The 22294-nt window shown below is 34.9% G+C and overlaps 1 protein-coding gene across 1 annotated transcript in view; it reads right to left on the bottom strand.

The window, feature by feature from the left end:
* cog6 (component of oligomeric golgi complex 6) overlaps nt 1–22294 on the bottom strand; it is a 67895-nt gene that overhangs the window by 5255 nt on the left and 40346 nt on the right. Inside the window, exons 9-18 of the mRNA XM_026282690.1 lie at nt 14622–14750; nt 11899–11990; nt 10721–10785; nt 9936–10027; nt 9619–9736; nt 8261–8392; nt 7689–7856; nt 7468–7575; nt 459–512; nt 47–126 (exon numbers count right to left, since the gene is read on the bottom strand). Of these exons, the coding sequence (XP_026138475.1) occupies nt 47–126; nt 459–512; nt 7468–7575; nt 7689–7856; nt 8261–8392; nt 9619–9736; nt 9936–10027; nt 10721–10785; nt 11899–11990; nt 14622–14750 (1038 nt within the window). The remainder of the gene's footprint in view (nt 1–46; nt 127–458; nt 513–7467; nt 7576–7688; nt 7857–8260; nt 8393–9618; nt 9737–9935; nt 10028–10720; nt 10786–11898; nt 11991–14621; nt 14751–22294) is intronic.

Below are 22294 nucleotides of genomic sequence, written 5' to 3'. Positions count from 1 at the left end.
GGCTGTATTATAGACAGAATGTGTGCTAAATGTGAGATGCTCCTACTTGATAGCAGCACTGAGCAGGAAGTTGAGTTGTGGCATCACAAGCGTATCAGGAGAGGCCAAATAACGGTCAAACTGGACCTGTGAGTACAACAGACAAAACAAGAATGCGAAGAAAAGACTTTCATAAAACTCTAAGTACTATTCATAAGGGACCTATTTCATTGATTTGCAATTTTTAACATGAGATGTCTGTGATTTAATCTAAAAATGAATGTGAAATATGATTTCAACATGATTTCACCTTTCCTAGAAAGGTGGTAAAAAGGTCTGAAACCACAATGATCTAAAATCATTTAGCTGAAAAGGCAGTGTGAGGAAAACACAGATATTTTCAATTCAGACCAAATATATGTATTTTTTTTAAATCACAAAAAACATTTGGAAGCATGAATTAATCTGACAGGTCTCACCATGGCTGTTTTTAAGGATGTGCTGTCCATTCCAGGCAGATTGGCCAAGGGACCCTAGGAGGGAGAACACAGCAAACCATAAGTGAAGAATATACGACTACTTTACTTCAACTTTGTGAACTGAGACAGCCTGCAGCACAAACATAACACAAACAAATAAGAGAAAGAACAGGTGCAACAGCTTGAAAACACACAACGTGAGAGATTTCACATTTTAACCAAATCCATAGCTGCTAAATTACACTTGAGATAAAAAAAACAACAACAACATTATTTTAGACGAGAGATAAAACAACAACAAAAAAGCTAAAACAAGTATAGACCGCTTACCAAAGGTCAAATTGTCATTTTGTACATATATTGTACAGTCTGCAACATTACAACACTGAAGATGACAACCCATCCTTGTTTTGCATTATGAATTGAGTTGACACATTCTGTGATGCAGCAATCATTAACTCTTTTGCTAACAAAAATGTGTCAATATTCGCTAATGTGATAACGCCTTTACTTGGTAGAACTGTTCGATATGATTAGCATTAATTATAAATTGTAAAACCAATTATTCACCATTGTCTTTGCTCTAGGATCGTTCAATATACTGGAACAATATTAGGCCATATTATTAAAAAAATATTTATAATTTTTTTTTTTTTTATTGTTTTAGGGTTTTATGTTTTATTTTAATAAATAGTAATGAACATACAGTATATCATATATAATATTGGCCATTATTAGTTAACAGCCATAACAATAAAATACTTATCAACTTTGCAGATTAATATAATACAAATGTAAAATTATTACATTTTACTTTTACCATATTCATTTTTCCACCACTTAATAACAGCAGTAAATATGCAAGGGCATTCATTACACAGATTTTTAATACAATAAAGTTTTAGGCACTCTGAAGTGCTGTAACGCACAACCTCTTGTGAAGTCCGGGTGCTTTATTATAAAAAGAACAATTCTGGTTATGGTTTTAGGAACTTCACATTGTGCCTGACATGCTACTGCAACAGTTTAATGCACAGAGTGTCAAACATCAACACAATCTTTATTTAGTGTCTAGTGGTCCATTTATTGTACACACAATTTGGAGAGTCATAACGTTTTTAAGATGATGCCATCAACATAAAAGACAAAGTTGGCTTTTGAGGGCCAAATTCATGAATCATGTCTGATGTGGGCAGCATGAGCCATATAAAGCAAGACAGGCCATAAAATTAACAGCATGAGTGGACAGAGAAGACATTGATGCAGTAGGCGAGACAGTTGTGCCCTGTGCTGTGGACAGCAGGTGTCCAAAGACGCTTAGTCACACGCCAGCCTTTTACGGGGGTGTGTGATGAGGACAGGCGTGGAAATGCCCAGACTGCACTCCTCTGCCAAGACCCACACAAACCCGTGCTTACTTTCAATGCTTCTGCATTCTCGCCTGTCTTCTGTAATATAACACCTTGCTTAAAGTGCCTGTACATGTCTTAAAAGGTCACAAAGTTTACTGGAATATTTTCACCTGACAGTTTCTCTACTGAACTAAAGAGACAAAGCTGGGTTGTAAACTCAAACACCCATAAAAGAGAGTGTTTCACAAGCTGCAGTAACAACATAAAACAGTAACAATTCAAGTCATGATGAAAGTAGTACATTTTAGTAACAATTTAGTATTTACTTTAAGTGATTTATTAAAGAGAACGGGCTCATTTGTACCAGTTCATAAGCCGAAGAATCATTCATTTAAGAATCTGACTAGACTGGTTTTACGGTTTTTCTGATTTACTAAAATAAATGTCTAAGAGTCTTTCACTTCAGAATTGGACTACATTGGCAGAAGAATGCAGTACATCTACACTGGCTGCACTGTATGTTTCTGATTTCCTAAAAAATCAGCTCAAAAGATTCATTCATTTGAGAATCAGACTACACTGGTTGAGCAGTATATTTCTGAGTCACCAAGACGATTGGATCATAAGAGTCATTTATTCAAGTAATCAGCCCACACTGACTGCACTTACTGTACAGTATGTATTAAAATGGCTTATAAAAACATTCAGAATCATTCACACAGATTGCACTGAATCCACTCTTTCACTAAAATGAAAATTCAGACTACATAAGTTTCAGATTCATTAAAAAATGAAGAAATCAGCTCATGAGAGCCACTCATTGTTCTTCGAAATGGCAAGTAACTTATTCCAATAATCTTTGTTTTATTTACAACAAAAATAAATTTAAACACTGTATAATATGCCATACAATTTTAGAGAGATGCTGAATGCACTTAACATCAGCTGTGTGAAGCCAAATCATTAATGATCAACAACAAAACAAAAATAAATAATGTACTCTTCATAATCCGTAAATGCACAGGTTGCTGTAAATGTGCACAAAGATGTGGACAGGTAATCGTGTTTACAGAATAAGCTCTATTTTGTGTTCTTTTTCAGTCTTAGCCCATTTCCTGCCATGTGATGAATTTGAGTGAAAATCTGCACTATGTGATTTTATTAATGAGTCTCTAACCATAGGGTAACCATGGTAATAAGGCCCAAACAGGAGACTTATAAACAATAGAGACTATTCCTGTGAAATGAGAGAAAGATAATAAGGACATAATGTGCGCTATTAGTGTGTGCATGTGGGATGGAGGTGATATGAAAGGGGAAGATGGCCAAAAATGGTGTTTTGCAAAGATGGAAATGTAAGAAGTTACAATGTCACAAACTTCAAAATACTATTAAATTAATAAGACGCATCATTTTGCATTTTTCCCCCATCTATATCCCCAACTGTGGTATAATAATAATAATAATAATAATAATAATAATAATAATAATAATAACATATAGCCTCTCAAAACTTCTTGATTTAACAAAACAGCTGCAAGAGCATCTGTTCAATAAATAATTACCAGTTATTAATAATAATTATAGATTTGTATTATTCATATTTGGTATTATGTGCATGAAACTAAAAATAATGTAATAAAAATAATGACTGGAAAAAAGTTACAAAATGTATTCTTTCACCATGTAATATTGCTCATTAGACCACTTGATGACAGTTTACATTTACCTTAACAGAAAAATATATCTAATATTTTACAACAGCTTTGAATATCCAATCAGAATATTAATTCAGTCAAATTAAACTTTCTGTTTTGTAACACGCATTTGCTCCTGTGTCCTTGATAAGAAGCAAGAAAAACTCAAAATGTTCAGGCCATCATATAACTGATAATAATAGTAAATCACCTGCTCTGTGGATAATTTCTTTAAAAGCTTTATTTCTGGGTCTTGTGAAACTGTGAATAATTCATATAATTCAGCAGTTTTAGAGCGGGAGACTGAGGAAAGAGAGAGAAGGAGAGTTGTCTGGACTTTAGCATGTCAATCACTGTATTGCTGCAGACAGTTGAAGCCGTTATTAGGGATGGCTCAGTATCACTTTTTCATCTCCAATAATGGTAACAATACAGCAGCTTAGAATATCTGCCAATACCAAAGTTTTGTTTTTATTTTGATCAGTTTCAGAATATCTACCTCATTAAACGTTAACCATATAAGCTGTCCCATGCATGTACCATAGTGCTTGTAGCTGAAGCTAATTTGCAACACTTGTCCCTTATATAAATTACAGTTATAAAAAAGCAAGTAGTACACAAATTTATAATACAAGTACACAAATGTGTATCAACCAAGATACTTTTTTAAAAAAGTATTATAATTTGCTATCGATTTTAAATAGTCAGGCAATGAATTCCAAAATCGTACAATTTTCAGTGAGAGGACAGCCTGAGCAAATTATGTTTTACAATGTATAACTTTACAGTTTCCACTAGAAACTGCTCTAGTGGATCTACTCCTCCCTTGCCATCTTTAAAAAAATGTCGCATAACAGGGGCAAAACTATCTAAACCTTTATATACAAACTTTACATGATGAAAAAAGACAAAGTGAGCAAAGATCAAAATCTAGCATTTACTTGGGATCTGACAATTATGGTATCTTATTTGTTTTCTATATAAAATTTTCAAAGCTCTATTGCAAAGACATTCAACATGATTAATTATGGATTGATTTGTCTGAGCCCTAATAGCTAATCCATATACCATATGTGATATCACCTAATATAACAACAAAAAAAGTATGATCATATGTTAAACAATTTCTTATTATTCTGAAGCTTGTAAGATTTACCTTAATTGTTTTATGCAACTTTTTAAAATGACTTTTAAAATTTAACTGCGAATCTAAAATCATAAAAATATATTTTTCTTCTGATACCTGTTCTATAATCATCTTTTATTCTAACATTTAATGATACATTATATACATTTAAAGCATAATGGACATTCTTTGTCTTTTTAGTATTTAAAGTAAAAAAAGAGGCATCAAGCCAAGCTAATTCCTACCAGATACGTAGAAAACCGTGCCATCAGCATACGTCTGAAGACTTGCATCAGGATACAATTCTGAATGATCATTAATATAAATGCTAAAAAGAATCTGACCCAAAATGGTTCCCTGAGTAATTCCTATATCAATATAATGAGTTACTGACCTCACATTACTAATGATAACACTTTGTTCATTACTTCTTTTTTTTTTTTACTACGAATCAAACAATAACAGACATCTTTTTGATATATTATGCTTTGTTATTTTTGACATTCAATATTATGATTTACAGATTACAGATTGTAATTTTCTTTTTTCAGTTCCAAGAGTACTGCAACAACAAAAATAGATCCTTTATCAAGTGATCGCTTAATATTTTCTAATAATAAGCAAGCAGCTGTTTCTGTGGAATGGTTATGTCTAAAACCAAATTGTAAAGTGAGTGTAAAAGATTATTAGTCTCTACGGGATGCAAAAATTGTTCTGATACAACTAGGGTTGGGAACCTCTTTTCTGTTTTTTTTTTCTTTTTTCTTTTTAAGAACCGGAAATGTGAGCAATTTTGAGGTTTCGTTTCTGAAAACGGTTCTGATGTGACACGTGATCAAGGGCTGTGAGCAGCCTTGCACCAGTGATCTGATGTATCAGCGTTTCCCGTAAAGGATGTCACAAAGCAAATAACATAAATGCTGCCCTGCCTCTTTAATTACTCAACATATTGTTTCAAATGAAGCGCACTCCACCGTGCTGCATTGGGACTTCAACTGTCGAACACATTTCCCTAAACTGTACCTGCACTTGCGCCTTTGATAACTGTGCACATAGTTGTCTGACTGTACATTCCACTAGATTACATTATATTTGTCCCATATTGTCATTAATATACATACTGACTTCAACTTGGACCACTACATAATAGACTGATATTGTTATGCAAGTATGAAGGATAGATTAATTAATGTACAGGTTATTTCAAGGGTGATAAACAAAGTGATAGAAAATATTCATTTTCATGCATTATGTTTAAAAATGTGGAAACCACTCATTGCATCACACCATCTCCTGAATGCATTATTTGTAAAATAGGGGCTTTATGGAGAGTATGTATACATGGTTATACGTATAGTAGCTTATAGTTCATTAATTTAGGGAAATGAACAACTGTCTCAGCCCTCAAGGGACTATTTGACCAACCAGCTTAAACCTGCTTGAAAAGCAAAATGTTATAGACAGTGTAAAAAACATCAACTTTGAAGCACATGCTGATTGGTGGACTAGAATTACTCAATATTACTTACTACTGTACCTTCCAGCAACACTACATTCAATGAAGGTAAAATAGTAAAAAACATAATAGTTCATTTAAAAGGAACTGGAATCGGAACCTGAAAATTTGTATACGGTAATATATGTTGAATTTTGACATTGCCAACTTTTACAATTAAGTTTACAGTAAGTAATATACAGTATTGAGCATTGAGTATTGTGCATTTTTCCATACCACTATTTTTAAATAGTTGTTTAATGATTTTAATGGAACTGGAATCTCGAAATTTTTCTAATGATTCTCAACCCTAGATACAACCCTCTCCAGCACTTTGGAAAGAACTGTAAGAAGACTAACTGGTCTGTAGTTAATAACAGAATCTAAATTCCCAGATTTGAAGATAGGCTTAACCAATGCTTTTTTTTCCCAACTATCAGGGAACTGCTCAGTTCTGATACAAAGATTAATAAGAGTAAAAGGCTTATAAAAAAAAAAAAGTATTTTGTAAATGTTTAATATTGTGTAAATATGGGACTAATGAATAATAGTTAGTAAAGTAAAAATAGTTCATTGCTCTTTAGTTACTGTAGGAATTTATGGTGTGGTCAACAACCATGAAAAAGAAAAAAAAAAAAAATCACTCGTCACAAAATAAAAACTTAAAGTGAAGGCCTAAATATTTCAGGGACCTTATAACAAGTTTTTTTTTTTTATTCCGTGTTAATTTTGCTATATTTTCACATGTAAAACAATGATTCATGATTCCTCTTGTACCACTGTCCGCTTTTGTGCAAAGTCTCCTGATAGTTCTCTCCCAAGTGTTTCCATTATGTCTGAGAATGATTCGGTGTGTTCCGCATCAACTTGGATAGAGTTTTAGCATGTTCACTGTCATAACCAAAATCAGCATGCTGTTTGTTAAACGTGACAACTGCAGTAGGGAGAAGAGTTTCTGGGAACATAAATTTGACAGCTTAATATACTGTCTGTTCCTCAAAATAAAGCTATTGAAATGTCAAGTGATAGTGTTTCAAAAAGGAAAATAGCAGAAACAGTAATGGAAATGCACCTATGGAGATTCTACTGTGAAAGCTCTAACAGATAATAATATCCTTATTTAGCTCAAATCAGTTCAGGATGTCTTCAGAAGGACTAGAATTGTTCTTTTATAATAGTTTTTTTGTTCTTTTTAGAGCATGACAGTAACAACCGTAACACATAGTACTAGATCTTTAATATTGGACTAATATCAACACAGAATATTGGATTGCACATCCCTAGCATCCCTTTGTATTCAAGAAAAACGTAAAGAAACAGTTTTCGTATTCATTCTCACCTGCTCTGCAGTGTACTGCTGGACACAACTGTAAATGTGGCTAAGCCCAGCTCTGGTCAGCACGAAAGATGCCTGCTCATTGATTAGAGTGTCCAAGTGAGCCTCAATCTAGAGTAAGTGGCCAATAAAAATACATACAAATGTATTACATTTTAACTCAGTTTGACTCATCACAATTTAAACTGATCTAGATTATCTTATAATTTTATAATGTAACACACCTGAAACTCAAGCATTTCTAAGCGTTTGTCTGTGAACTCAAAGAGCGCTAATGTGGTCTTCATCATGTATAGGGAGTTCACCATGTAGGTGGCCATATCTGCTGTGCCCAGGTTACTGGCTGATACTGTGCACAGCTGCAGCAATGGGTCAAGGATGCAGGACAATACCTGAGAAACAGCATTGAGGATGATGGGATTAACAAAAAGCAAAAAAAAACAAAAACAAAACAGTGGCATAAATGTTTATGTCTGACATTAACATGAATAGAGTACTCCATGCCTAAATAGAATAGTGTGTAATATTATTAGTCTACTAGTATAGTTTATAATATTGCACATGTATAAACATAAATTCAAATATATTAAGACAACCGATTCATTTCTTGCATGAAACAACAACAAAAATCCACTTCTTCCACAAAATAATTTACATAAATGTAAAGTAAATAACGTTGACAAACAAAAGAGAAACAGTGACCTTTTTTTCTGATACTTTCTTTATATCTGCCAAATTCCAGTCATTAAAAAGGTGGATACATACCGGATTTTTTGCCAAAAAAAAGAAAATTCACCTGTGCAAAGTCAGCCTGACGGGCATCAAGGGGCAGAACTGATGAATCATGGGAGGCCAAAACCTCCCTAAGGAGAGACAGAGTCTGAGTAAGGGAGGCAGTGGGACCCAGATCAGGAGGTGGAAGTTCTACCTGAGAAAACATGAAAACAAGAAGTCCTTTAAAAATCGAAAAAAAAAAAAAAAAAAAAAAAAAAAGTAATACAGTACATATAAATTTCACAGGAAAACTGAAAACGTCTATTGTAAGATGTATTAATATCAGTGTGTTTAAAGAGCATTTTTAACGAAAAAAAAAAAAGTGCATCATGTCACTGACCATCTGAAAACACATTTAGTAACTCCATACATTTTGACCTTTAAGAGCAGTATTTACAATTCAAGACCTTCAAAATCAAGCCAGGCATGTCTGACAGCGAGACTGGCACCTCTGAAAGCTGACTAATAAACAACCTGCTTGCGAACACTAACTAGAGCTCTGCTGCCTCTAATATATCTTATTAGCTCAGACTTGTGTTCCTGGCACCGAGCAGCGTCAGGGAGTGAAACGTAACGTCCTAAGCCTGAGGTGATTTGATTAGTGTGCTGCTAAGGCGATAATTATTTTAGAAGTGTAGAGCAGAGGCCATCTTGTTCTGGTTATTGATCCACTTATCAATGAAGTGTGTTTTTTTTTTTTTTTTACTAGCCTGTTCGTGTTCAAGGATATTTTGGGGATAATTTAAAATCCCTGGTATGAGAATGTGTTTTTTCAGCCTGTTAAAAATCTAATCCAACTGATGAATGAACGTGAGGCACATTTGCGCACATTTGTTATGTTGATCACTACAGAGCTATAGGGGTAAGATGCTGTGATCAGTTAGAGGACCTCAATGCTAGTGTATTCTGGGTTGTATTTAGACAGTTGCTAAAGTGTTTTCATTGGCTGGTAAGGCCAACATTTACTGATTTAATGGTATAAGAGTAGGTAAAAAAAAGTCAGAATTTTTACACATTTTACGATATGTGGGAAAAGTAGAACAAAAGGAGATATTTGAGAAAAAAGTATTGTTTGAATTCTATTATAGCATTTATAAAAATAATTTGTATATTTCAGAATATTTTTATATTTCAAGTTTCAGTAATATTATCTGTTTTTTAAAATCAGTTTTGGTTTTTTGTAAATATCTATATACAAGTTTATTTGAATGTTTTAGTGATTTTAGTACTTGAACTTATATATTTTAGTTAGTTTCCAAGGCAACATTTCTAATTTGTTTAACTTCAGTTTAAGCTTTCCATTTTATTCATGACAGCTTTATTTCAGTTACCTCACAGTTCTAGTTTTATTTAACAAAAACAACATTGAAAGGTACTTACTTTATCCATGAGGCGACTGGCGTGAAGACCAAGGCTGTTGAAGAACATCTTCTTACTGAGCATGTGCATCTCATCAATGGTCATCAACAGAGAGGAAACACTGGTACCCATGATACCACTGAGAGAGAGACTTATGCATTCAGAAAAACTGGAGCATCTTGCAATATGTTATACCTAAAACTGCATCTATATTTTTGGATCTCTGTTCCTCAGTAAAAGAGAAACGATTTGTCTTCCATCAAATGTAGTATAAAAGTATAAAATACAATAAAAAGACAATCAACCCAATAAAGTAATTCGCTGACATGTTTGTGTACCTGATGGTGTGATGGTAGAACTTGAGCAGGTTGGAAAGTTTATACAGAAGAACAGCACCTGGCTCTGCAATAATCACTTGCTCAATTCGCACCTGGTAGAGAGAGAGAAAAAAATATAGAATTATGATTTCATTATTCTCTGTTGAGTAAGTAAAGGGTTTCTTGAAATATAGATCATTCAAATATGTGAACCTGGACCACAAAAAACAGCCAAAGGAAGCACAGGTATATTTGTAGCAATAACCAATAATACATTGTATGGGTCAAAATGATTTTTTTTCTTGTATGCCAAAAATCATTAGTATATTAAGCATAGATCATGTTGGAGAAATTTTGTAAATTTCCAACCGTAAATATATCAAACCATAATTTTTGATTAGAAACATTCAATACTAAGGACTTAATTTGGATAGCTTTAAAAGCGATTTTCTCAATATTTTTATTTTTTTTGCACCCTTAGATTCCAGATTTTCATATAGCTGTATCTTCCCTAAATAATAACAAACAATAACCTTACATTCAATGGAAAGCTTATTTATCCAGATTTCGGGTGATGTTTAAATCTCAATAAAAAAAAAGAAAAGACCCTCATGACTGGTTTTTGACTTTTGTTTTGTCTGATATATGGGACTGAGAAATGTTGCAAGCAGAATTTAAACTTGAGCTAAATCACAATTAAATCACAATTATTAACAAACTGCTGTTATGCCACAGCTTCAGGCTGATATTTTTTGATTTTTTTAAAAGTTGAAATATCAGTCTTTATGACACTGTTTCAATCTCACCTTGAGTGGTCTGCACACTCCTTCAGTGATGTGGCCAACTACTTCCTGCATGTTTTCTTCAACCCCTATACAAACACAGCAGAACAAATTTATCTATAACGCAACTAGATTCAGAACAACAAGTATAACCCCAACATGAGTTTAACCAGTTTAAAATGTGTGTGATATTTTGTATGAAATCTAAGAACTTTCTAACCCTACACGGAGAGAAATGCAACTGAAATGTTCCCAGGCCAAAAAACATAGAAAGGACATCTGTAAAATAGTCCATGTGACATCCATAGTTCAACCATAATTTTACAAAGCTACATTAATATTTTTTTGTGCAAAGTAAAAAAGAAAACAAAAATACTTTATTAAACCATTTTTCTCCCTCGAGAGTTCCTTGTAAGCCTGCGTCACAGTACTCTTGATAAAGGTGGAAGATGGTAACTCCGGGGAGAAGAACAGTTGAATAAAGTCATTATTTTCGTTTGTTTTTTGCGCACAATTTTCTGGGCCTGGGAACATTTCAGTTATATTGCTGTCTATGGAGCATCAAAAAGCTCTTGGATTTCATCAAAAATATCTTAAATTGTGTTCTGAAGATGAACGAAGGCCTTGCAGGTTTGGAACTACATGAGAGTGAATAATTAATAACAGAATTTTAATTTTTGGCTGAACTATCTCTTTAAGGTTTTTGTCACATACAGTTTGGTCCGAAAAAAGGTATACTGTCCATTGTCAATAGCTTAGAGATGTATGAAGCTCATTTCACAAAGAAATGACTTTAACCACTAAGCAACATTCTGATGGTTAGTCAGCAAATCTGCAAGACCAACTTGGCTTCATGTGAAAGTTAAAATCTCACAATTCCTATTCGTTTGGCTAATATGACCACACTTTAACAATGGAGGCAAGACTTCAGCAACTGTACAATGAGTGAATGCATCCCACTTGGTTATGAAGAGAACTTTCTATGAGTGAAAACATTTTCACTTAAATACCTTTAATCTTTAGATGCACAGAAAAAAGTGAAGTGATAAAAAAATGGGGCACTAGTCAAATGTGACATGCCCAAATCTAGACAGATTTGTGCATATTGAAAGCAAACTACTGTAGTTCTGAACAAGAAAAACTCTCTTCCAGTGTATGCACTGTGTTTGTGCATTATGAGATTTAGGTGGAATGACATGTACCTTGCACTGTAACTTGCTTGAGCAAGGCTTCCATGTGCTCCTTCTCCGAGGCTGTGGCTTGGTGGAGCCAGGCCAACATGTCCCCAACATACCTGGTTGGATGATTGTATGTATAAGCATTAACAAAGATAAAAAAGCATGGAAACCCATACACAATATTACTTTACCTCTATAATGGCAATCATAATCATATTTGATTCACAAATTTCGAAGGCCCCTAAATACGTTTTTTCAGACAGTTGTTAAAATGAAATTAAAACGAAGAAGTAAAATGAGAAGAGCCATCTGTGCTCTCTCTTGATGTTGTAGTTTGCTTGCTTTTATCACTTTAGGTTTTCTTATGCACTGGTTCACCAAGTTAAACAAGCCAACCAGACTGATCTCTCTTACCAACTGCTCAAAATGCAACTGCTGCTTCAACATGCTTAAATGGCCAAAAAAACTGATTCAGGGTCCAACTTGTGCAGGCCGTCAAGAACATGCAATATAAACTAAAGCAATATAACCGTTAGCTTGTTGTGTAATGGCCTTAACCATATAACCCAAAGTATATTTAGTTTTTTTACATGTATGCTTGGATATCCACATAGTGCACAAAATGCAAATTTCCTCATCATCATAATACGGCACAGTCAGATCTTCTTAATCATACAAACAGTGGCACAAAAACGGGGAATGCTGTATAAGCAGTCCATGGGCGCCACACATAGCATTTTAGCATTTTTAATGAGTTAAATTTATTTACTATAAACTCATTAAAGGGGTCATATGATACAATTTCAAGTTTTCTTTTCTATTTTCTTTGGAGTTTTACAAGCTGTTCGTGAATAGATAAGATACCTAAAGTTGCAAATCCAAAGAGATATTCTTTAAAAAAAGTTAAGACTCATCCACGCCCTCCTAAAATGGCTCATTTAAACACACCCTCACAGGTCTATGTCACTGAGTGGGAAGAGTTGCATAACACCGCCCAAATGTTCACACAAAGAAAGAAGGCGTAACTTTGATTCTTGCTGTAGTATTGTTATTGTTGCTGCTGCTGCCACCGCCGCCATGTCATGGAGATGCTGTGTGTTTCGTTTTGAAAGCGAAACTACAGTAACTTAGTTTGGTCTTCCAAAAGAGGACACAACTAGAAATCAGTGGTTAAGTTGTATTTACAACACTGTTCCAGAACAGTTTAACCCAAATATTGAGATGTGTGCAGTACATTTTACTGAGGACTGTTTCCTGAATCTGGGAAGGCTGTGCATAAAAGCGGTTTCAATAAAGTGGGGCAATTCCAACTTTGCAAGGACAGTCTGGTGCTTCTGGCTCACAGCCTGTACGGTTTCATATTTAAAGAATTTGTTACTGACGATACCGTGATAAAAGCATAATCAATTAATCGCAAAAATCTTGCCAGAAATCTTCAACTTAGCATGGCAAATTTTCCATGAATTATCTCTATTGGTAAAAATGAAAATAATGCAGATGTTCATTAGTAGTAAACGATGAATAAAAGGCAAATTCATTTTATATATATATATATATATCTGTGTGTGTGTGTGTGTGTGTGTGTTCTACTGTCTGGGGTCCGCCATAGGAGTTAAAGGGGATGTTACTTGACACACTTCCCCCCTTTTTTCCACTTTTTTTTTTTTTTTTTTTACTCCTGATGATTTTGTATCCTGCCATGTGCAAGCTAGGGAATTGTTTTTTGCTCAATGACTTGCAGAAAGTTTCATGTGGGAGTTATTGCTAGGGGCTACTAGAATCCGAGGGTGGGGTGGGTATAACCCTTGGCAAATGTGCAGTTGCGCCCCTACATACATACAATGTACGCTCATGAAAACTACTGAAGACAACAACAACAGACACCCACATGAGTGAGTGCTTGTTTGAGGGAAATAAGAGATACTTGGAACTCTAGTTTAATCAAATACAAAGCCATTTTGAACTCTAGTGCACCTGTTGAGTGCCTGTCTTCATGTGCACATCAAATAGAGTATATTTTGAACATATAATGTGATGGAGACATAATTAAAAAAACAGCTTGGTGCTGAGTTGCACAGTCAGGAACAGAATGGCCAGATTAATAACTATTTGGAGTGTCTTCTAGATTTGTAGTTACATCTAATGGAGTTATAGATTTCCTGAGTTTTGAGGCCATCACACAGTCAGCTATCATTACATTGGCACCATATCCTTTAATACCAGACACCGGGGGAAAGTGCTGTTCTGAGAACCTGCGCTTCCCACTTTTATCGACGTTCTGCCAAGAACCTCATGTTCTCTCCTCAGGTTCCAAACGGAATGGGGGAGGAGGGCGTTCGAAAGCTTGACGGGGTACTGGCCTGGAGCGCGTGTGACAATCTATAGATTTCAACAGCTGACCTTTCGTTGAACCTGCACTAAGTAATTCTCTGAAAGAGGAAGCACTTCCCCTGAAAGAATCAGGTTGGGTTTAATGTGCTTAGACACTGAATTGGATTTTCAGCTTCGGGAGATGTGGCACATAGAAAGCATGGAGGCTTTGTGTGTGAAGATGTTAATCAGCAATGGAGAGGCTTTTAGCTGCTAATAACGGCGTGACCCTCAAAATGACCCCCCAATTATAGTCAGATTGAAGTGATTATTTTTAGCACGCTGAAGTGAAAATGTTATCCATTGTCTTTCCACAAGATTTTAAATGGAATTATTGGATGGGAGGGTTGGGATGTGCACTTGTTATAAGACTCTACCTCATTGGATCATGAGAGTGCATTTCTATGGGCCTTGGGGTGCCACCCGTTCCTCCGCGGGTCAGGGCGTCGATAAAGCCTCGGACAACAGCTGACCGCCGAGCTGTTCCAAACTCATCCAGTGTGTACCTGAGAGAATTAAAACAAAGAGTGATAATTAAATATGAATTCAAGAGAACATGGTTTGTCTGGTTAGCATGGCCCCATTAGCTAATTGGTAGATCTAAATACACACACTGCAGACAAAATGGATCTTTCTGTATGAAAGCTATTTAAAATTAAATGCTTTTCCAAAAAAATATTATTTTTCAAAGCCACATACAATATATACTACTGTTTTACTAATGTCAATGATTTAGCAGTGCCTGAAATAAATAGGTTATAATGTAAGATTAAACTGGTAATAATGTAAAATGTTCCATTCTTTAAAACTTTTTTCTTTGTGATATTATTTTTCAAATTTCGAGTCAAATAAATGCAGTCTAGGTCAGCAAAACAAATTTCTTAAAATAAATAGATACATTAATTTATTATTTATTATTAACATATATCAAGGTTTTCCTGCTTTTTATTCCTATAGTTCTAGCTTATTTAAATGCTTGTTTTGTTAAGTCATCTTAAGGCCCCTTGGCTGAGAACCAGTTCTGTGAGTTCTGAGGTCTCATAAGCAAAAATTGCAAGATTTCAAACCTTGCACTTCTGAGGGTCCTACTGCAGACCTCCTTGAATGACTTCAGAGATGCAACAACTTTGAACACCACAGCACATGCATATGATCATAATCCTAAAATTATTCAGGGCATCCTTAAGACCAACTAGTTGGAAAGACTAGTTGATTTAAAAAAAAAAAATGTCATTTTTTACATCTAGTAACAATAAGATTAAATGGGCCACGAAACAAAACAGACAAAGAGAAAAATACTTTATGTTAGATACACCCAGGGTCACACACACACAGACAAAAACAATGGAGGGCCCCATTGAAGTAAGGAAACGTGGCTGTGTTTTGATCTAAGGGCTGAGAACGGCCCTGTGCAGACTAAACAGCAGTGACCGCAGCAGCCAGAGAAAAAGGGAGGAGGGGAGGGATGTAGAAGTTTGGCATGGATTCCAGGAACTCTGGAGGCCCTGTCCTCTCACTCTTTCTCCTCTGTCCTTGGACTCCCATAGATAAAAAGGGGGAGTGAGAGTGCAGGACAAAAGACAGGGGCACACAAACACAAAGAGAGAGCAAGAGAACAATAAAACATAAAAGTGTGAGAAAAAAAACCCAGAATTGAAATGCACAAGCCATTGTTAAAATGTATGATGGTCCTGTGACACCTTGGTTAACAGTATGTTCTATGAAAAGTGTTACAAATGAAAGAAATACCAAACAGTGAGAGAAACTGAATATTTTGGAACTACTGAAAGATGCTTTCACAGATTGTCGTTATAGGAAGTATTGACAAGGAAATGAGATGAAATATGACAACTGCATAACTTTGCAAATATGTGACACTAAATATTCACTGTCTAATGCAAGGTTTTCCATTAAAATAAACAAATGGCACTGCACAATTATTTAAATTAAAACTGAAATAGCAATATACACTCCATACAGCATACTAACAAAGCAAAATCAAAATTGTCACAATTTCGTAAATTTATTAAAAACAAAAAACTGAAATAAGTACATTGGATATGTATTAATTCCCTAACTAAATATTTAGCTAAAGCACCTTTACTGCCTCAAGCATTTTTTGTTTAATGCGACAAGCTTTGCTCATCAGCATTTGGCAATTATCTACAATTCTTCTCCTCATCTCTTCACCTCTCAGGTCGTGTTGGATGGGGGCAGATGCACAATTTCAGGATTCTCCAGAAATATTTGATTGGGTTCAAACCCAGGCTGTGGCTAGGCCACTCAAGGTCATTCAGAGAGTTGTCTTGTTTTCGTTCAAACATGCTAAGAATTGAGGTTCATCAAACCAAAGAATCTTGTTTCTCAGAGTCTGAGGGTCCTTTGTTGTGTCTTAACTGAAACGAGAATTGAGTCTTGCACCACACTCCATAAATCCTAGATTGGTGGAGTGTTGCAGTGATGTTTGTCCTTCTGTAGATTTTTCCTATCTCCACATATGAACTAGAGTGACCATCTGGTTATTGGTCACCTTACTAACCAAAGCCCTTCTCCATCTGTTGCTCAGTTTGGCCAGGAGGCCAGCTTTAGGAAGAGTCCTGGTTGTTTCAAACTTCTTCCATTAGGGGTAACAGAGACTACATGCTTCTGTGACCTTTCAGTGAAGCAGAATTTTTTATGAACAACCGTGTTTCTGAGCTCTACAGGCACTCCTTGTTACCTCAGAGCTTGATTTTCAATCCTCCAATATGCATCAGCTGTTAGACCTTTTATTACGTCATGTCCGCCATTCCAAATCATACCCATTCAATTGAACTTGAAGTGTAGTATCATCTACAAGCAATATGAATGTTCCTGAGCTAAATTTCAACAGTCCCAGATATGCAATGGAATCATTCGTTTTTTTTTTTTTTTAAATTTGCAAAGACGTTAAAAAAACATCTTGCTTTACCATTATGGTGTATGGAGTGTAGATTGATGTGAAATGTATTTCATTTGGACATTGTCCTGCTGAGAAATAGCTGATAAAATGTAAGAAAAATGTGGTTGTTCAAGATAAATTTTTCATATCCGTCTTATTTGCAATTCAATATCTTAGGACAGAAATAAGGAAGGAGGATAATTTTTTTTTTGATGATGTTCCCTGGCATATTAGCTGTATTTGTTTCAATTTTGTGGTGATAGCATAAATTATCCAAAAGTTACACTATTTTGTAACAAAACAAGCATTTTAAAGGGGTCATATGATGTTGTTAAATATAACATTACTTTGAGTATTTGGTGTAATGAAATGTGTTAATGCAGTATAAGGTTATAAAAAAAAAAAAAAAACATTATTTTCCACATAATATATATTACTGTTGCTCCACTTTGCCCTATCTTTCTGAAACACATACATTTTTACAAAGCTCATCGTCTGAAAAGTGAGATGTGCTCTGATTGGCCAGCTATCCAGTGCATTGTGATTGGCCAAATGTCTCAAGCGTGTGACGGAAATGTTACGCCCCATACCATACTGTGTTGCCGTCTCCGGGCACGATGAGACAAAACCAATAAAACCTATTACAATCTAGGCATTTGTTGCATATAGGCTATGGCTATTTTGTTACAAACTACAAATACTGGCTCATGAAATGTAACAAAATAAAATACAAAATACTGATGTGAAAAATGTATTTAAATAAAATACAAGTAATTAGTATTTTGAAAATACAAAAATACTCCCACAATAATCTTAATATGTCTTTTTTTATTACTGAAAGGTCTATAACACAAATAGTAGCAATAACACAAATATGAGAAATGTGTAAATTCAAAATAAAAATAAAAAAGCAAAATAAAAAAGCATGGGCATTTCTCTAAATCTCAACAGGGCCTGAAATAGCTCCCTCTGACGTAAATGGTATGTATAGCTAAGTTCACATCAATGGTGTGGTAGGCTGCCCTTAATAGCAAAACTTTATTGAAAGGTCAGTAACAGAAATAGTAGCAGTTGCAATTTACACAGCCATAATTCAAATTACTACACACCAAGGAGTAAGCTCTATTAATAAAACATTTAGCCAGAATGAAATCTATTCACTTTAAATCAATTACTTCTTCATAATTACTACAGGAAAATGCACACCATATTCCTTTACTGAATGTACATTAAATTAATGCCTTTAAGCCTACTACAGTAGGCCTATAGCCTGACCTTTAAAATAGGTTTTGAGAGTGGGAGTATATATTATTCTCCCGGGACCCCTACCTCACTAGGTAATCAGCTCATTAGCTCAGATCAGTGGAGAACTAGCGTATTACTGCAGAAAATGTTGGGGATAGTACTCCGGGGGGGGGGATAACAGACCGAGAATTTTCATCGCAAAATCAAAGTTCCATTTTAATCATAATATATATGATTAATCATATTAATCATAATATGTGTGGGTTTGTTTTACGCTCGAGACTCTAACTGCCCTAACCACGTATGCCTTTTCCATAGTAAATTCATGAATTCACATCTATGTATATTTAATACAGTAAGTTTATGCGTATTTGGCATGCTGTCCGGGTGGAGGACTCCAAGCTTGCTTAGCATGGAGCGTTCAGTGGAGTTACGGAAGTCGCTCTGGCGCGGTTTCATAATAGGTATGATGTCCTTTTATTAATGACAACACAGTGCATTGATCTCATAAGGCAGAATTATTTTCTCTATAATGCCTTTCAGTGTGCAATATGTGTGTGTAGACTGTATAATTTTTCACATCACAAAACACTTTACCTTAATGCCGTTTTTAAGAGGAGCAGCACCACTTCTTCTCCTATGTTCAAAACTCATTCTCTTCTTGGAGGGATCTACAGGGTGTCACATGGTTTTCGTGCATCTAACCTGGACATTGCCATTGCCATTCAAAATCGAACCGAAAATATGGCAAAATTATTTACTATGGTGACAAGCATATGGTGATTTTTCTTAAGTATTTAAGTATTTGAAATACTCTAACTACACTCCCTCAAAATATTTTGTTACAAACTACATTTAATTTTTTCCACACCTACAAAATACACTAAAGTAATTAAATACGTATTTAAAATACATCTAATTGAAATACTGCCCATGTCTGCGTGTGGGCTTGATACAGTTTATTTACATTGCAGGGATATGTCATTTTTCTCTCTGTGTTCATTCATTCAAACCAAGTTGTTGTTGTTGCATTGTATTGACGTGGCTTAACTCAAACACTAATCAATCTTAAAACTAATCAATTTACATTTTATTTCTATTGTACAGACAGTTGGACTCTAAACAAAGGAAACTGCTTCCAAAGTATTGTGAGAGACTGACACCTTGTGTTATATATGATGGAATTGCAGTCTATTTCACTGCAGGTAAAAGGTACAGTATACATACCTGAAACACCTTTAGATTTATATTTAGTCATTTAGCAGACACTTTTATCCAATGCAACTTACAAATGAGGACAATGGAAGCAATCAAAATCAACAAAAGAACAATATACAAGTTATTCTGTACTGTGTAATAGTAGCTTGCTATATTATTTTTCTATTATATCTGTTTTCTTTTTATTTGTAATATAATAAAACATATATAACATATATAAAAGCGTCTGCTAAATGCTTAAATTTAATTTTAATTTAATTTAAAATTTAATATAACAAATAAAAAGATATAAAAAGATAATATAACAAAAAAAAACAGATGTAATAGAAAAAGAATAGAGCAAGCTACTATTAGATGCCTTTTTTGGTTTTTGTTAGTTGTACAATAAATAATTAAATAAATAAATAAATATATATATATATATATATATATATATATATATATTAGGGGTGTAACGATACGCGTATTCGTATTGAACCGTTCGGTACGACGCTTTCGGTTCGGTACGCGGTACGCATTATGTATACCGAACGGTTCGTTGGAGTATTTAATTATATTTGAAAAAAAAAAAAAAAAAGAGAGAGAGAAATATAATGATATGCGTTCAACAAGGTAGCCCAATAACCCAAACAATGTAACAGGCAACGCCCCTGACACTCCCGAAGAAGAAAAAAACACCATCTTATATGTTTATGTTAGGCTACTCAGCAGGCGCTCGCTCACTCAGTACGCGCTGAAGGCTCGTTGCAAAATAGCCAATGCGTTTAACAGACTAGAAATGAGAAGATCCTCCAATAACCAACAGGTCTGGTGTTTGGGTGCACTTTGGATTCCCTTTAAGCTATAATGGTGATGGCAAGAGAGTGGTGGATAAAAAAACAACGGTATGTCGCATCTGCAACATGACAGGGTACACCAGCGGGAATACAAAAAAAAAAAAAAAAAAAACCCCAGCGGGAATATCTGGGATATATGCGTCAGTACTATCTGGGAAAAGACGAAAAAAAAGGAGAAACATGCACGCAGCAAACTATCCCTGCAGCATTTAGACACTATAGCTTACAGGGAATCCAACCCAAACACTAGACCTGTTGGTTATTTTAGGATCTTATATTTCTGGTCTGTTAAATGCATTCGACATTTTGCAACGAGCCTTCAGCGCGTGCTGAGTGAGCGAGCGCCTTAGGGGCCGTTCACATATCGTGCCTAAAAACGCTTGGAAAACGCTAAGCGCGTCTTTCTCCTCCTTTCCAAAGCGCTCGGGCAGAAGCGCTCATGAGGCGTCTGTCTTTGCTAAGCAACAATGACGTGCTCTCTCCATGAGATGCGGAAATTTCAGCGAAGGATAAATGGATTTGCAGCTCTAAAAATCGCTTGCAGTAGCTCTGCTACTAAATTTATTTCAAAATTGCAATCCATATACAACTATGATCAGCTGTTCCTTCATCTTGGCTGAGCTCTCAACGTTGTTACGGGAAAGGATGAAGCTGATTGGTTGGTTCTTGTCACATGACCCGCGGTGCGCTTGCGGCATTCTGAAAAGTTGAGATGTTTTTACATTTTGCTGTATCTAAAACGTATCGAACCGAACCGAACCGAACCGTGACATCAGTGTATCGTATCGAACCGAACCGTGAATTTTGTGAACCGTTACACCCCTAATATATATATATATATATATATATATATATATATATAAAATGTTTTTAAGGTAATCGGTTGCAAACTATTTATTTTAGCTACATTTAATAAAAAAAAGTGAAAGTTAGTCAACTAAATTTGTTTATTTAAAAGTATCTTTAAAAAACTGATATTTTATATATTTTTTATTTTTGATACAATCACACCAGTGTGATTAAAATTTTCAGTGCCACATTTAACCATCTGCTAAATTCAAATCTGCATTCGCTGGCTGGCACAGAGCGGGAGACATACACGTTTTTACAGTGCTGCAAATTTGAACCAATAATAAATTTTTCTGTTGTGCTTATGAATACAATGGCATTTCAGATTAGTCATTAATGAATTCCCACTGTTTTGCTAACCGCGCACATTCACTGACTGAATGCTCTCATCAGAAACAACAACGTGCGGATGTACGAATGTAAGAACCAAAAGTAAGATATAAATTTTACACTGTAAACAGCTTTACTGATTACAATGGGAGTTTTTGAGAGTGCTTGAACTCTGAGACTGAAGTAAATGAAAATGTTCTTTGCTCTTTCGGTGTTGTTTGACTCAATATTCAGACTTTGTTAATGCCTTTTAACATAAATCAACAGCTTTCAGTTACATGCTCACTCATGTCTCTGGCGATCTCATTCTCGTTCTGTTCTCGCGATATCACTACACTACAGCTCTCTTTCTGTACAATGAAAGTGTTAAGGGGTACTTAGTAGCAAACCTTAAGTAACTTAAAATGTTTACATACAAATCAGTTATGACACCCATATCTGGTACTTATAAAAGACTGGTTTCTATCCATAGTTAGATTACACTATTAGGCTACTCTGCCCAAACGCAATCTATTAGGGCTGAATTTTGACACAGATTTCACGATTCGATTCTCATTCACAAGCTTGCGATTCAATTCGATTAAAAATTCAATTTGATATAAATTCTTTTGAATATATATAAGGTACAGTATATGGCTGTCACTTTTGAGAA

The sequence above is a fragment of the Carassius auratus genome, chromosome 15 (genome assembly GCF_003368295.1).
Source record: "Carassius auratus strain Wakin chromosome 15, ASM336829v1, whole genome shotgun sequence".
In the NCBI taxonomy this organism is placed as follows: domain Eukaryota; kingdom Metazoa; phylum Chordata; class Actinopteri; order Cypriniformes; family Cyprinidae; genus Carassius; species Carassius auratus.
This window is presented reverse-complemented; position numbering and strand designations above follow the sequence as displayed.